The sequence below is a fragment of the Thalassophryne amazonica genome, chromosome 1 (assembly GCF_902500255.1).
Source record: "Thalassophryne amazonica chromosome 1, fThaAma1.1, whole genome shotgun sequence".
In the NCBI taxonomy this organism is placed as follows: Eukaryota; Metazoa; Chordata; class Actinopteri; order Batrachoidiformes; family Batrachoididae; genus Thalassophryne; species Thalassophryne amazonica.
This window is the reverse complement of record NC_047103.1, coordinates 19553288-19567325: the sequence shown is the minus strand read 5'-3', so window position 1 is coordinate 19567325 and position 14038 is coordinate 19553288. Positions and strand designations below refer to the sequence as shown.

Below are 14038 nucleotides of genomic sequence, written 5' to 3'. Positions count from 1 at the left end.
TCCACCAGTGTCTGCCGGTGACACGGTCACAAGTAAGACGCAGAAGCAACAAGAAAAATGTTGTGAAAACTTGTCATCACTCAAAATTAGCTTCTTTTTTTTAGAGCGTTCATTTTTTGTGACATAGAGGATATAGATGTTATAACGGGAAAATGTTGGGAAGCATGAATCCCTGTCACTAAGGAAGCAAAAATGTGAAGTTATGACCTATGATGACATAATGTAATCTGCAGTCTCACCACTAGATGACACTAAATTCTGCACACTGTAGCTTTAAGATGTAAAAAAAAAAAAACGTGACCTCATCCTTTAAACCCTGAGTTTTCTTGGAACCCTGTGGGGATCTGTGCATGAGCTCAGGTTGGGATGTTGCCAGATAAATTCCTGATTGGATTCTGTGCGCGCAAAGCGCTCGTGTTGCACGCCTCCGTAAATAGACGTTTACCGGCGTGCACGTGTTGGCGCCTCCATAAATAGGGGCGGGCGGGCGCGCACGACACGAGTCGCGCCTACATGAGCAGGTGCGGACGCGCGCTTTAACGCCCAGCGATGTCGGAACTGGAGCTGGAACAGCGGAGCGCGGACAAGGCGCGCAGGAAGCGCTGCCTCATTCTGGCCGCGGTGTTTCTGGCGCTTGTCGTCGTTGTGATCGTGGCTGTGGCACTGGCCCTGCGCCCCAAAACACACACGTTCAAGTCCCTTTTTATCGACCGCTGTAACAAGCACACAAAGAAAAGGTAAGAGCTTGAAAGTTCATTCAATCCGTACGTGACGTTTCTGTGTAGGCTCTCATGTATCTATCTATCTATCTATCTATCGATAGATAGATAGATAGATAGATAGATAGATAGATAGATAGATAGATAGATAGATAGATAGATAGATAGATAGATAGATGTGTGTGTGTATGGGTGAAGTAAGTATTTGATCCATGTTTTGCAGGTTTTCCCAACTACAAAGAATGGAGAGGTCTGTAATTTATAGGTACACTTCAACTGTGAGAGAAAAAAAATCCAGGAAATCACATTGTATGATTTTTAAATAAGTAATTTGCATTTTATTGCATAAAATAACTATTTGAACACCTACCAACCAACAAGAATTCTGGCTCACACAGACCTGTTAATTTTCCTTTAAGAAGCCCTCTTATTCTGCACTCTTTACCTGTATTAATTGCACCTGTTTGAACTTGTTACCTGTATAAAAGACACCTGTTCACACACTCAATCAATCACACTCCAACCTGTCCACCATAGCCAAGACCAAAGAGCTGTCTAAGGACACCAGGGACAAAACTGTAGACCTGCACAAGGCTGGGATGGACTACAGGACAACAGGCAAGCAGCTTGGTAGAAGACAACAACTGTTATGATTATTTATTAGAAAGTGGAAGAAACACAAGATGACTGTCAATCTCCCTCGGTCTGGGATTCCATGCAAGATCTCACTTTTGTTGGGAAAGTGTAGGAACACGGACCCACAACAGGGGGCGCAAATGAACGGACAATGGAATAGGTCAAATAACAACACTTTACTGTTGCGAACGTGCACAACAAACACAACAAATTACAACAATGGACAAAGTTCAATTCACAAAGGTGTCGTGTGGGCAGGCTCGAAGATAGGAGACGCCTCTCCAAAGTAGAACCGGAACCACACGGTTTCCTCCGCCACAGGACCCCGGGAATACTGGAGCCGCCAAGTTCCGAACTCCCAGGTGGCCACTGCCTCCGCGTGTCGGACCTGGTACTGCTGGCGAGGAACAAGAACACAATTAACGTGGGCGCGTTTGCACCCAGCAACCTGTACGGCAGGGAAGCTACCTCCACCTCTCGTTGGAGAAAAAAGTCTGCAATCACTCACAAAAATCACAAAGGTTACTGTCAAGCAGTCAGCTGAGATTATTACCTTCCAGGTAGAACGATATCTCGGCGATGAGGTGGAGATGCCGTCCTGCTGATATACCCCAGTGATAATTGCCGTCAGCTGTCTCAGGTGATGGGTGACAGCTGTTACCGAGGCTGCTCCTGTGGGGCGGCGGCGCCCTCTGGTGGTGGTGGGCCAGCAGTACCTCCTCTTCAGCGGCCCACACAACAACTTTGTGGGGTAAGGATGATTCTGAGAAAGCTCAGAACTACACAGGAAGTCCTGGTCAATGACCTGAAGAGAGCTGGGACCACAGTCAAAGATTACATTAGTAACACATGATGCTGTCATGGTTTAAAATCCTGCAGGGCAGCAAGGTCCCCCTGCTCAAGCCTGCACAAGTCCAGGCCCGTTTGAAGTTCATCAGTGACCATCTGGATGATCCAGAGGAGGCATGGGAGAAGGTCATGTGGTCAGATGAGACCAGAATAGAGCTTTTTGGAATCAACTCCACGTACCATGTTTAGAGGATGAGAACAACCCCAAGAAAACCATCCCAACCATGAAGCATGGGGGTGGAAACATCATACTCTGGGGGTGCTCTTCTGCAAAGGGGACAGGACGACTGCACCGTATTGAAGGGAGGATGGATGGGGTCATGTATTGTGAGATTTTGGCAAACAACCTCCTTCCCTCAGTAAGAGCATTGAAGATGGATCATGGCTGGGTCTTCCAGCATGACAATGACCCCAAACACACAGCCAGGGCAACTAAGGAGGGGTTCCGTAAGAAGCATTTCAAGGTCCTGGAGTGGCCTGGCCAGTCTCCAGACCTGAACTCAATAGAAAATCTTGGAGGGAGCTGAAACTCCAAATCTGAAATGATCTGGAGAAGATCTGTATGGAGGAGTGGACCAAAATCACTGCTGCAGTATGTGTGTGTATATATATATATATATATATATATATATATATATATATATATATATATATATATATATACACTTGCAGTTGTTGTTTAATATAATATGAAAATTCAGTAAGGTATGTCTTATATATTATATTCCAATTGTAAGGTGGAACTATGCTAGTATATAAAGGTACATATATCTAAATATCTAAAAAGGAAGAGTAAAATAGGAGAGTAAAAAAGAGTAGAGTAGAGCCACTTATGTTCCTGGTCTTGAAAACCAGGGATGGTGAATGGCTTTATATCTACTTGTAAGTCTGCAATCACTCACAAAAATCACAAAGGTTACTGTCAAGCAGTCAGCTGAGATTATTACCTTCCAGGTAGAACGATATCTCGGCGATGAGGTGGAGATGCCGTCCTGCTGATATACCCCAGTGATAATTGCCGTCAGCTGTCTCAGGTGATGGGTGACAGCTGTTACCGAGGCTGCTCCTGTGGGGCGGCGGCGCCCTCTGGTGGTGGTGGGCCAGCAGTACCTCCTCTTCAGCGGCCCACACAACAGGACCCCCCCCTCAACGGGCGCCTCCTGGCGCCCGACCGGGCTTGTCCGGGTGGCGACGGTAGAAGTCGGCCAGGAGGGCCGGGTCCAGGATGAAGCTCTTCTTCACCCAGGAGCGTTCTTCGGGACCATACCCCTCCCAGTCCACCAGATATTGAAAGCCCCGGCCCATCCGACGGACGTCCAACAACCGGCGCACTGTCCAAGCCGGCTCGCCATCGATGATCCGGGCAGGAGGTGGTGCCGGACCGGGTGTACAGAGGGGCGAGGTGTGATGGGGCTTGAGCTTCGACACATGAAACACAGGATGGATCCGCAGTGAGGCTGGAAGCTGAAGCCTCACTGCGGCGGGATTGATGACCTTGAGGATTTTAAACGGTCCTATGTACCTGTCCTGTAGTTTAGGGGAGGCCACTTGTAGTGGGATGTCCTTTGTGGACAACCACACTTCCTGCCCGGGGCGATACGTAGGGGCCGGGGTCCGCCGCCGGTCTGCATGGGTCTTCGCCCTCATCCGGGCCTTCAACAAAGCAGAACGGGCGGCGCGCCACACCCGACGGCACTTCCGCAGGTGGGCCTGGACCGAGGGCACACCGACCTCCCCCTCAACCACCGGGAACAACGGGGGCTGATACCCCAAACACACCTCAAAGGGGGAGAGGCCGGTGGCTGATGACACTTGACTGTTGTGGGCGTACTCGATCCAGGCCAGATGAGTACTCCAGGCCGCCGGGTGCGCGGCTGTCACACAACGCAGTGTTTGCTCCATTTCTTGATTGGCCCGCTCTGCTTGCCCGTTGGTCTGGGGGTGATACCCGGACGAGAGACTGACCGTGGCCCCCAGTTCCCGGCAAAAGCTCCTCCAGACATGCGAGGAGAACTGGGGACCGCGATCGGAGACGATGTCTGATGGTATCCCATGCAGGCGGACGACGTGGTGGACCAGGAGGTCCGCCATCTCCTGGGCCGTAGGGAGCTTCGGGAGGGCCACGAAGTGGGCCGCCTTGGAGAATCGGTCCACTATCGTGAGGATCACGGTGTTTCCCTGGGACGGCGGGAGGCCCGTGACAAAATCCAGGCCGATGTGGGACCAGGGGCGATGAGGCACGGGCAGCGGCTGTAGCAGTCCCGGAGCCTTGCGATGGTCGGCCTTGCCCCTGGCACAGGTGGTACAGGCCTGGATATAGTCCCGGACGTCGGCCTCCAGGGACGCCCACCAGAAGCGCTGCCGGACAACTGCCACGGTTCTTCACACCCCTGGGTGACAGGAGAGCTTAGAGCCGTGACAGAAGTCCAGGACTGCAGCCCTTGCCTCTGGTGGGACGTAAAGTCTGTTCTTTGGTCCAGTCCCGGGGTCCGGGCTTCGTGCCAGGGCCTCCCGGACGGTTCTCTCTACGTCCCAGGTGAGGGTGGCCACGATAGTGGACTCCGGGATGATGGGTTCCGGTGGATCCGACAACTCCGCTTTGACCTCGTCTTCGTGTACCCGGGACAAGGCATCCGACTTCTGGTTCTTGGTCCCGGGCCGGTAGGTGATGCGGAAGTCAAAACGGCCGAAGAACAGTGACCAGCGGGCTTGCCTGGGATTCAGCCGCTTGGCGGTCCTGATATATTCCAGCTTCCGGTGGTCAGTGAAAACCGTGAATGGCACGGACGTTCCCTCCAACAGGTGTCTCCACTCTTCAAGAGCCTCTTTCACCGCAAGGAGTTCTCGGTTGCCGACGTCATAGTTCCGTTCAGCCGGGGTCAACCTGCGGGAAAAATAGGCACACGGATGAAGGACCTTATCGGTCTTCCCACTCTGGGACAGCACAGCTCCTATCCCTGAGTCCGAGGCATCCACTTCAACCACTAACTGGCGACTAGGATCGGGCTGCACCAGAACGGGTGCAGACGAGAAGCGCCGTTTCAACTCCTTGAACGCGGCATCGCGACGATCCGACCAGGTGAAGGGGACTTTTGGTGAGGTCAGGGCTGTCAGGGGGCTAGCAACCTGGCTGTAGCCCTTAATGAACCTCCTGTAGAAATTCGCAAAGCCGAGGAACTGTTGCAGCTTCCTACGGCTTGTGGGTTGGGGCCAGTCTCTCACCGCTGCAACCTTGGCCGGATCAGGAGCGACGGAGTTGGGGGAGATGATGAACCCCAGGAAGGACAAAGAAGTGCGGTGAAACTCACACTTCTCGCCCTTAACAAACAGCCAGTTCTCCAATAACCGCTGCAGGACCTGACGTACATGTCGGACATGGGTCTCAGGATCCGGAGAAAAGATGAGTATGTCGTCTAAATATACGAAGACGAATCGGTGCAGGAAGTCCCGCATGACATCATTAACCAATGCTTGGAACGTCGCGGGAGCATTTGTAAGACCGAACGGCATGACCAGGTACTCAAAATGACCTAACGGGGTGTTAAATGCCGTCTTCCACTCGTCTCCCTTCCGGATCCGAACCAGGTGATACGCATTCCTAAGATCAAGCTTGGTGAATATCTTGGCTCCATGCAGGGGCGTGAACACCGAATCCAACAAGGGTAAGGGGTATCGGTTACGAACCGTGATTTCGTTCAGCCCCCTGTAATCAATGCATGGACGTAATCCGCCATCCTTTTTCCCCACAAAAAAGAAACCCGCACCCATCGGGGAGGTGGAATTCCGGATCAACCCGGCAGCCAAAGAGTCCCGGATGTAGGTCTCCATTGATTCGCGTTCAGGTCGTGAGAGGTTGTACAGCCTGCTGGACGGGAACTCAACGCCTGGAACCAAATCAATGGCACAATCATACGGGCGGTGCGGGGGAAGGGTGAGTGCCAGATCCTTGCTGAACACCTCCGCAAGGTCATGGTACTGCACCGGCACCGTCCCTAGATTGGGCGGGGCTCTGACCTCCTCCCTGGCCTGGGAACCGGGAGGAACCGAGGAACCTAAACATACCCGATGGCAGGTCTCGCTCCACTGGACCACTACCCCGGACGGCCAATCGATCCGGGGATTGTGCTTCAACATCCAGGGAAAACCTAAAATCACACGGGAGGTGGCCGGAGTTACAAAAAACTCGATCTCCTCCCGGTGATTCCCCGACACCACCAGAGTTACTGGTGGTGTCTTGTGGGTGATTGGAGGGAGTAGGGAGCCATCTAGTGCCCGTACCTGCACAGGCGAGGTAAGCGCCACCAGAGGGAACCCTATCTTCCTGGCCCATTTGCTATCAAGCAAATTCCCTTCTGAGCCCGTGTCCACCAGTGCTGGGGCCTTCAGGGTTAAATCCTCATAAAGGATTGTAACTGGGAGTCGTGTGGCGATGTGGGTGTGTCCCACGTGAACGTCTCGGCCCCCCCCTAGCCCAGTGTCTAGGGGCGGGCGTTGGTGTTTAACCGTTCGGGGCAGTCTCGTACCTGATGCTCAATCGAGGCACAAACAAAACACGCTCCGCGGGCCAGCCTCCTTTGTGTGACCGGTGCCCTACTCGTGTCCATAGCTTCGTCAGCAGGGGGAGCTGTGATCGCACAGAGCGCAGGGGCCGTGGAGCGTGGGGAGGGCGGAACGCGGTCGGAACCGGAAGGGAGAGGAACGACGCGTGCCTGGCCACGCCCTTCGTCTCGTTCCCGACGGCGCTCATTTAACCGATTGTCTAATCGTATGACAAGATCGATAAGCCCATCCAAATCCCGCGGTTCGTCCTTAGCCACCAGGTGCTCCTTGAGGACCAATGACAGTCCGTTTACGAAGGCGGCGCGGAGGGCAGTGCTATTCCAGCCGGACCTCGCAGCCGCAATGCGGAAGTCGACTGCATAGGCAGCTGCGCTCCGTCGCCCCTGTCTCATTGACAGCAGCACGGCTGAAGCGGTCTCTCCTCTATTAGGGTGATCGAACACTGTTCTGAGCTCCCTCACAAACCCATCATATGTCAGAAGGAGCCGTGAACTTTGCTCCCAGAGCGCTGTAGCCCAAGCGCGTGCCTCACCACGAAGCAGATTTATCACATAAGCTACTTTGCTAGCGTCGGTCGCGTACATGACGGGACGCTGTGCGAAGACGAGCGAACACTGCATAAGGAAATCCGCGCACGTCTCCACACAGCCTCCGTACGGCTCTGGGGGGCTTATGTATGCTTCAGGGGATGGTGGGGGGGGGTCGTTGGACAACCAGTGGAACGTCGCTGTCACGCACAGGGTCTACGGGAGGGAGAGCCGCAGCGGCGCCCGGAGGGCGCGCTTCCACCTGCGCGGCGAGAGCCTCCACCCTGCGGTTCAGGAGGGCGTTCTGCTCGGCCATCAAGTCTAACCGAGTCGTGAAAGCGGTGAGGATCCGCTGCAACTCACCGATTACCCCTCCTGCGGACGCCTGTGCGCCTTGTTCTTCCATTGGCCGTTCAACAGCCGGTTGACGCCCCTCGGGATCCATGACGCTGGCCGAGATATCCTGTTGGGAAAGTGTAGGAACACGGACCCACAACAGGGGGCGCAAATGAACGGACAATGGAATAGGTCAAATAACAACACTTTACTGTTGCGAACGTGCACAACAAACACAACAAATTACAACAATGGACAAAGTTCAATTCACAAAGGTGTCGTGTGGGCAGGCTCGAAGATAGGAGATGCCTCTCCAAAGTAGAACCGGAACCACACGGTTTCCTCCGCCACAGGACCCCGGGAATACTGGAGCCGCCAAGTTCCGAACTCCCAGGTGGCCACTGCCTCCGCGTGTTGGACCTGGTACTGCTGGCGAGGAACAAGAACACAATTAACGTGGGCGCGTTTGCACCCAGCAACCTGTACGGCAGGGAAGCTACCTCCACCTCTCGTTGGAGAAAAAAGTCTGCAATCACTCACAAAAATCACAAAGGTTACTGTCAAGCAGTCAGCTGAGATTATTACCTTCCAGGTAGAACGATATCTCGGCGATGAGGTGGAGATGCCGTCCTGCTGATATACCCCAGTGATAATTGCCGTCAGCTGTCTCAGGTGATGGGTGACAGCTGTTACCGAGGCTGCTCCTGTGGGGCGGCGGCGCCCTCTGGTGGTGGTGGGCCAGCAGTACCTCCTCTTCAGCGGCCCACACAACAACTTTGTGGGGTAAGGATGATTCTGAGAAAGCTCAGAACTACACAGGAAGTCCTGGTCAATGACCTGAAGAGAGCTGGGACCACAGTCAAAGATTACATTAGTAACACATGATGCTGTCATGGTTTAAAATCCTGCAGGGCAGCAAGGTCCCCCTGCTCAAGCCTGCACAAGTCCAGGCCCGTTTGAAGTTCATCAGTGACCATCTGGATGATCCAGAGGAGGCATGGGAGAAGGTCATGTGGTCAGATGAGACCAGAATAGAGCTTTTTGGAATCAACTCCACGTACCATGTTTAGAGGATGAGAACAACCCCAAGAAAACCATCCCAACCATGAAGCATGGGGGTGGAAACATCATACTCTGGGGGTGCTCTTCTGCAAAGGGGACAGGACGACTGCACCGTATTGAAGGGAGGATGGATGGGGTCATGTATTGTGAGATTTTGGCAAACAACCTCCTTCCCTCAGTAAGAGCATTGAAGATGGATCATGGCTGGGTCTTCCAGCATGACAATGACCCCAAACACACAGCCAGGGCAACTAAGGAGGGGTTCCGTAAGAAGCATTTCAAGGTCCTGGAGTGGCCTGGCCAGTCTCCAGACCTGAACTCAATAGAAAATCTTTGGAGGGAGCTGAAACTCCAAATCTGAAATGATCTGGAGAAGATCTGTATGGAGGAGTGGACCAAAATCACTGCTGCAGTATGTGTGTGTATATATATATATATATATATATACACTTGCAGTTGTTGTTTAATATAATATGAAAATTCAGTAAGGTATGTCTTATATATTATATTCCAATTGTAAGGTGGAACTATGCTAGTATATAAAGGTACATATATCTAAATATCTAAAAAGGAAGAGTAAAATAGGAGAGTAAAAAAGAGTAGAGTAGAGCCACTTATGTTCCTGGTCTTGAAAACCAGGGATGGTGAATGGCTTTATATCTACTTGTAATAAAATGCTAGTAAAAATCATATATATGTTGTTGTCATTAAAAGACTAGCAGTAATATTACAGTGGAAAAAGCAGCAAGATAAATGACCACAGTGGCAAGGCATACTTCAGATTTATATTTTAATACATAAGGATTTTTTTTTATCCAGGTATGTATGGGTTCATTAGAGCTTTTAATCAGCTTGAATACAACTTACAAGGCTTCATTTATAAAAATCCATCGAGAATTATGATGACAGGGAAAAAACCCCAAAGTACATTCCCCAAATTTCCACACTTTACATAAAACAGTTTTTTCTACCCAGGCATGTATGGGTTCATTAGAAAGTGCAATTAAAGGGCTTTAAAACAAGCCTACTTGTATTAAAATCTGTTAACAAATAGCGACAATAGAGCGAGAAAAGCAGCATAGTTTGTCATAATTTCCCCAAATTTCTGCATTTTACATAAAAGTTTTTTTTTCACTCACACATGCATAGGTTCATTGGAAAGAGCTTTCAAAGGGCTTTAAAACAAGCCTACATTTATTAAAATCCATTAAGAAATAGTGACGCTAGTGCAAAAAAAGCGGTCAGTTTATTATTGTTGATCTGCACATCTCTACCCTAAGTAATGGTGTCTTCCTGTCCTGAGCGACGCTAATAGATTGAGGCGCGTACGTCCATTCCAGTCTATATTTCCATGTGTTTCTGTACCAATTGTTATGGTCTGTTTTTCTAGTGGATCAAATACTTATTTCATGCAATAAAAAAGCAAATTATTTAAAAATCATACAATGTGATTTTCTAGATTTTTTATTATTATTTTTTTTTTTTATAGATTCTGTCTCTCACAGTTGAAGTGTACCTACAATAAAAATTACAGACCTCTCCATTCTTTGTAAGTGGAAAAACCTGCAAAACTGACAGTGGATCTTACTTCCCCACTGTATATGTGTGTGTATATATACGTATGTGTGTCTGTTTTTACTTTTATAGTATTTAACAAAAAAGTTCAAATTCAAATAAAACTATTTCACATTAAATGTCAAAATGTGATATTTGGTTATATTCGCATCTTGTGTGTCAGAGTTGACATCACTTGCATTCTGTGTTGAGAATTCAACAATCTGCCTCAGTTTGATGTTGGCTGATCAGTTCAAAGCTACATGGACAGTAACGTGAAAAAGGTTTGTGTACCCTTGAGCTTTTATGTTTGATTTTTTTTTTTACATTTATAAAAAAAAAAATCATTGCTTTTCTGTTAAAATTTCTCAAATGCTGCCTTTTAAACACGTCATCCCTGAAGATTGCTTAAAGGAGTAGCATGAATTAAAAGAAATAAACATCTAGAAGTCAAAATGATGGTGTGAATCATGTAAATCATCACTTTTACATACAGTTTTCTTCAGACAAGTCAGGGGATGGACACATGAACATTTCCAAGACACTGATTGGACTTTATTTACACCAATGATGAAGAAACACAAACAGTATGGTGCTCTGTGGTAAATCTGTCTGGAGGTGGCAGTCCCCAAAAACGTCTGTGGCTGCGACTGGAGAAATTGTGCACAGTGAAAACTTTGCATTTTGCTTAATCATGAAATAGTATAGAGAAGGATTTTCTTAATAAGAACAAGTTAAAGTTCATCTGTACTTTTCCAGAAGGCACATGAGATGCAAACCTAGATTTGATCTATTTTGTTCTATTCAAATCCTTCTCTGCTTCAACTCCTCTATCAAGCTGTGAGCGGTGATGCAAAATGCAAAGCTTGCATGATTTCTCACATCACAGGCAGAGAAGCCTGCAACATCTGCAGGGTTTTCTTGTTGTTTTGGTGGCTTTCCTCACTTGTCACCTCACTCACTGCCTCCTCGGGACAGATTTACCATGCAGTGCTAGATTGTTTGTATATCTTAATAACTGAGGTAAACAAAGTCCAAGATATAATCAGTGTCTTGGAAATGTTCGTGTATCCATCCCCTGACTTTTCTCAAGAAAACATGGCCGTGAAAGTGATGTATACAGATGTTATGCTAAAAGGTGCAGTTTTCGCAGAGTTTAAAGGAAATTATTTTTGAAATTTTAATCTAAAAAGCCAGATTTTTTTCGGGGGGGTGGTCATCATAAAAATTTCAGTGTAAAAGCTTGAGGGTGCACAAACTGTAACTGCTGTAATACACAGTTCTTCTCTATCACCAAAATGCCCATTTTCAGAGCATTCTGCAACATTCAAAGGAGCGGATGATAGACGTCAGTTTCAAAAATTTGACTGTACATACATATATATTTATTTATTTTTACTTGTTTTGCAGAAATGACTGTCAAAAAGTGTATAGTGCTTTTGCGCAAGCCTACATCGAGCAGGATCCTTGTCGTGTTTCAATGGACGCCTACGACCCTCTGGTTGCCTCTGCCCCCTTTGAACCTGCTTGCAACAGAGTAACTGTCTTGTAAGAACGGAGTTTCTGGAGGTGGATCATTTTGAATAAGTGTGTTTTAACATTCTGGGTTGTGTTGGTCGTCTGTTAGATGATGTTCTGGAGCAGAACTAAAGATGTGGTCCACGACTTCACTGAGAAGAAAGATTGTTTTGTCACACTGGAGGACACTTTGCTGGGATCTGTCCTGGATGGACTGACCTGGTGTGGAAAGGAGGGCAGTCGTGGTGAGCGACACGACACAAACGTGACAGGTTTTGTGAACTTTCTTGGTTAATTTTGGGGCTGGTCATTTGCAGCCCAATCTGCTGATGTTACATGAAAATATTGGCAGGCAAGTTCAGCAGGTTTTTCATGCTTGTGATCCATTTATTGATTTTTGCTTTGGTTTGTGCACATGTAATGTGGTCAAACACTGACACAGAAGAGACACTAATCACCTCTGACTGCTGATGACACCTGGAGATAGTGATGAACAAGTTCACCACGTTTCACACAGTTGTGTGTCATTAGCTACTGATGTCTGCACACAAATAAATGCAACACAAACATGGCAGATGAACATTAGCTCAGGTTTTTCATGCCACTGCACAGCTGGTGAATTATTGAACAAGATGGTGGTAGAAAATACCCCCCCGACATCTACACACCCAAAATCAAAACAAAATGTTAATTTAAATGAGCAGAAATTAATTCCAAGGATATAAGAGTTAAAAACACACAGATTCACAGTGTTCCATGATGCATAACACAAAACGGCTGATGCACATCCAAAATGTCCTTTTACAGCTGTCTAATTGATAAAAAACATCTGATCTTTTTATATATGTTTAATTGATAAAACTAAAGTATTCATGTCTATTTGGAAAAAGAATCAGCATGATGGAACACTCTGTTTTTATTGCGTGACACTACACTATGTTACAGACATACACACAGTATAAGATTTTTACATAATAACCTTGAATGCAACGCGAACAGACGCCCACCTACTTCACCTCACTTTGCAGCCAACCCACATAGACACTGATTCAAGACAGGCTAAAGACCACCCACATGGGAGTGGCTTAGGCACAGGAATAAAAGTTAGAGAACAAAGAAAGTCGAGGTTGCATGTGACCTGGCCAAGATCCCAGCACCCAAAAATGTATCGGAAGTTACAGATAACCAATAAATTCCAGCATTGTCTCTGGTATAGCTGCAACTACTAACAAGCTGATTTTGAGCTTTAACACCACAATCGCTTCTGGAAGCATCAAAAGCGACAACAGACCCAAACGAGTCAGCGCTTCTGTCTTTCAGCATCCTGCCCCCTGTTGGAAGCACCAGTTTAATACATAGCTTCCAGCACAGATGCAAGAGAAAAAAGCCAGAAAGCTCAACTCTAACCAATCACAGTGCTGCCATCAGGCCAAGGTCTTGGAAAATAAAGCCATCCTGAGTTATGGTTTGGTGTATAAATAAAATGAATGCTGATAGAATAACTCAATTAATGTCAATTCTGTCATTTGTGCAAAGTTAAGATATAACATATATCTTTTTAATGTTGAATAATGCACTAATTCTGAAGTTTTGTAACAAACACAGACAGATGGCATTCTGGGTAAAATGTGCCTCCACTACACTGATTGGTTGATTAATTCTATGTAAACCAACACGTTAATGTGAGGTGTGTCATGTATTGGTGTTTACAGATAAATGTGCTTTTGTAAAATATGCCAATTTTTATTTGTAAAAAAAAAAAAAAGGCATTTTCAAAAAAAAAAAAAGAAAAGCCAAGTTGTAATTAGATAACCATCTGATATAACCGGTGTCAAAATAAATAGGACACTGCCAACTACTGGTGCTAGTGCAAGTTTTGGCCCTTTTCCAGCTGATTTTTCATTGGTGTGAGAATTTTTTGGATCGCACAGAGTTTCAGGTTAATCGCGCGTCCTGCATCGTTTAGTATACATGGAGTAACGAGCTGCGTTCAACATCTCTCAACCACCTCCTGATCGCCGATTGTATGGTCAGATGAAAATCAAACCTGTTTGATATTCTTCTGCCTGTGCAAACACCGCAGACCTGTCTTGTAATGTTTTTTTTGTTTGTTTTGTTTTTGTTTTGTTTTTTGTTTTTAAACTTTGATGTCTCCCATCGAGAGTTTTTGTAAATTAAGTTTGAAAAAAAACTTTCTGATTACATTTTGCTTCTGGAAACACGAGTCCAGCGTGTGGTTTTTGAACGTACAATGTGTGTGAGAACAAATCGGGCGCT

The 14038-nt window shown here is 47.4% G+C and overlaps 1 protein-coding gene across 1 annotated transcript in view; it reads left to right on the top strand.

The window, feature by feature from the left end:
- The first annotated feature begins 519 nt into the window (after positions 1 to 519).
- Positions 520 to 14038, top strand: part of LOC117507028 (ADP-ribosyl cyclase/cyclic ADP-ribose hydrolase 1-like) — a 48320-nt gene continuing 34801 nt past the window's right edge. The window contains exons 1-3 of the mRNA XM_034166716.1: positions 520 to 737; positions 11654 to 11780; positions 11871 to 12006. Coding sequence (XP_034022607.1) covers positions 550 to 737; positions 11654 to 11780; positions 11871 to 12006 — 451 coding nt within the window. The 5' untranslated portion in view covers positions 520 to 549. The remainder of the gene's footprint in view (positions 738 to 11653; positions 11781 to 11870; positions 12007 to 14038) is intronic.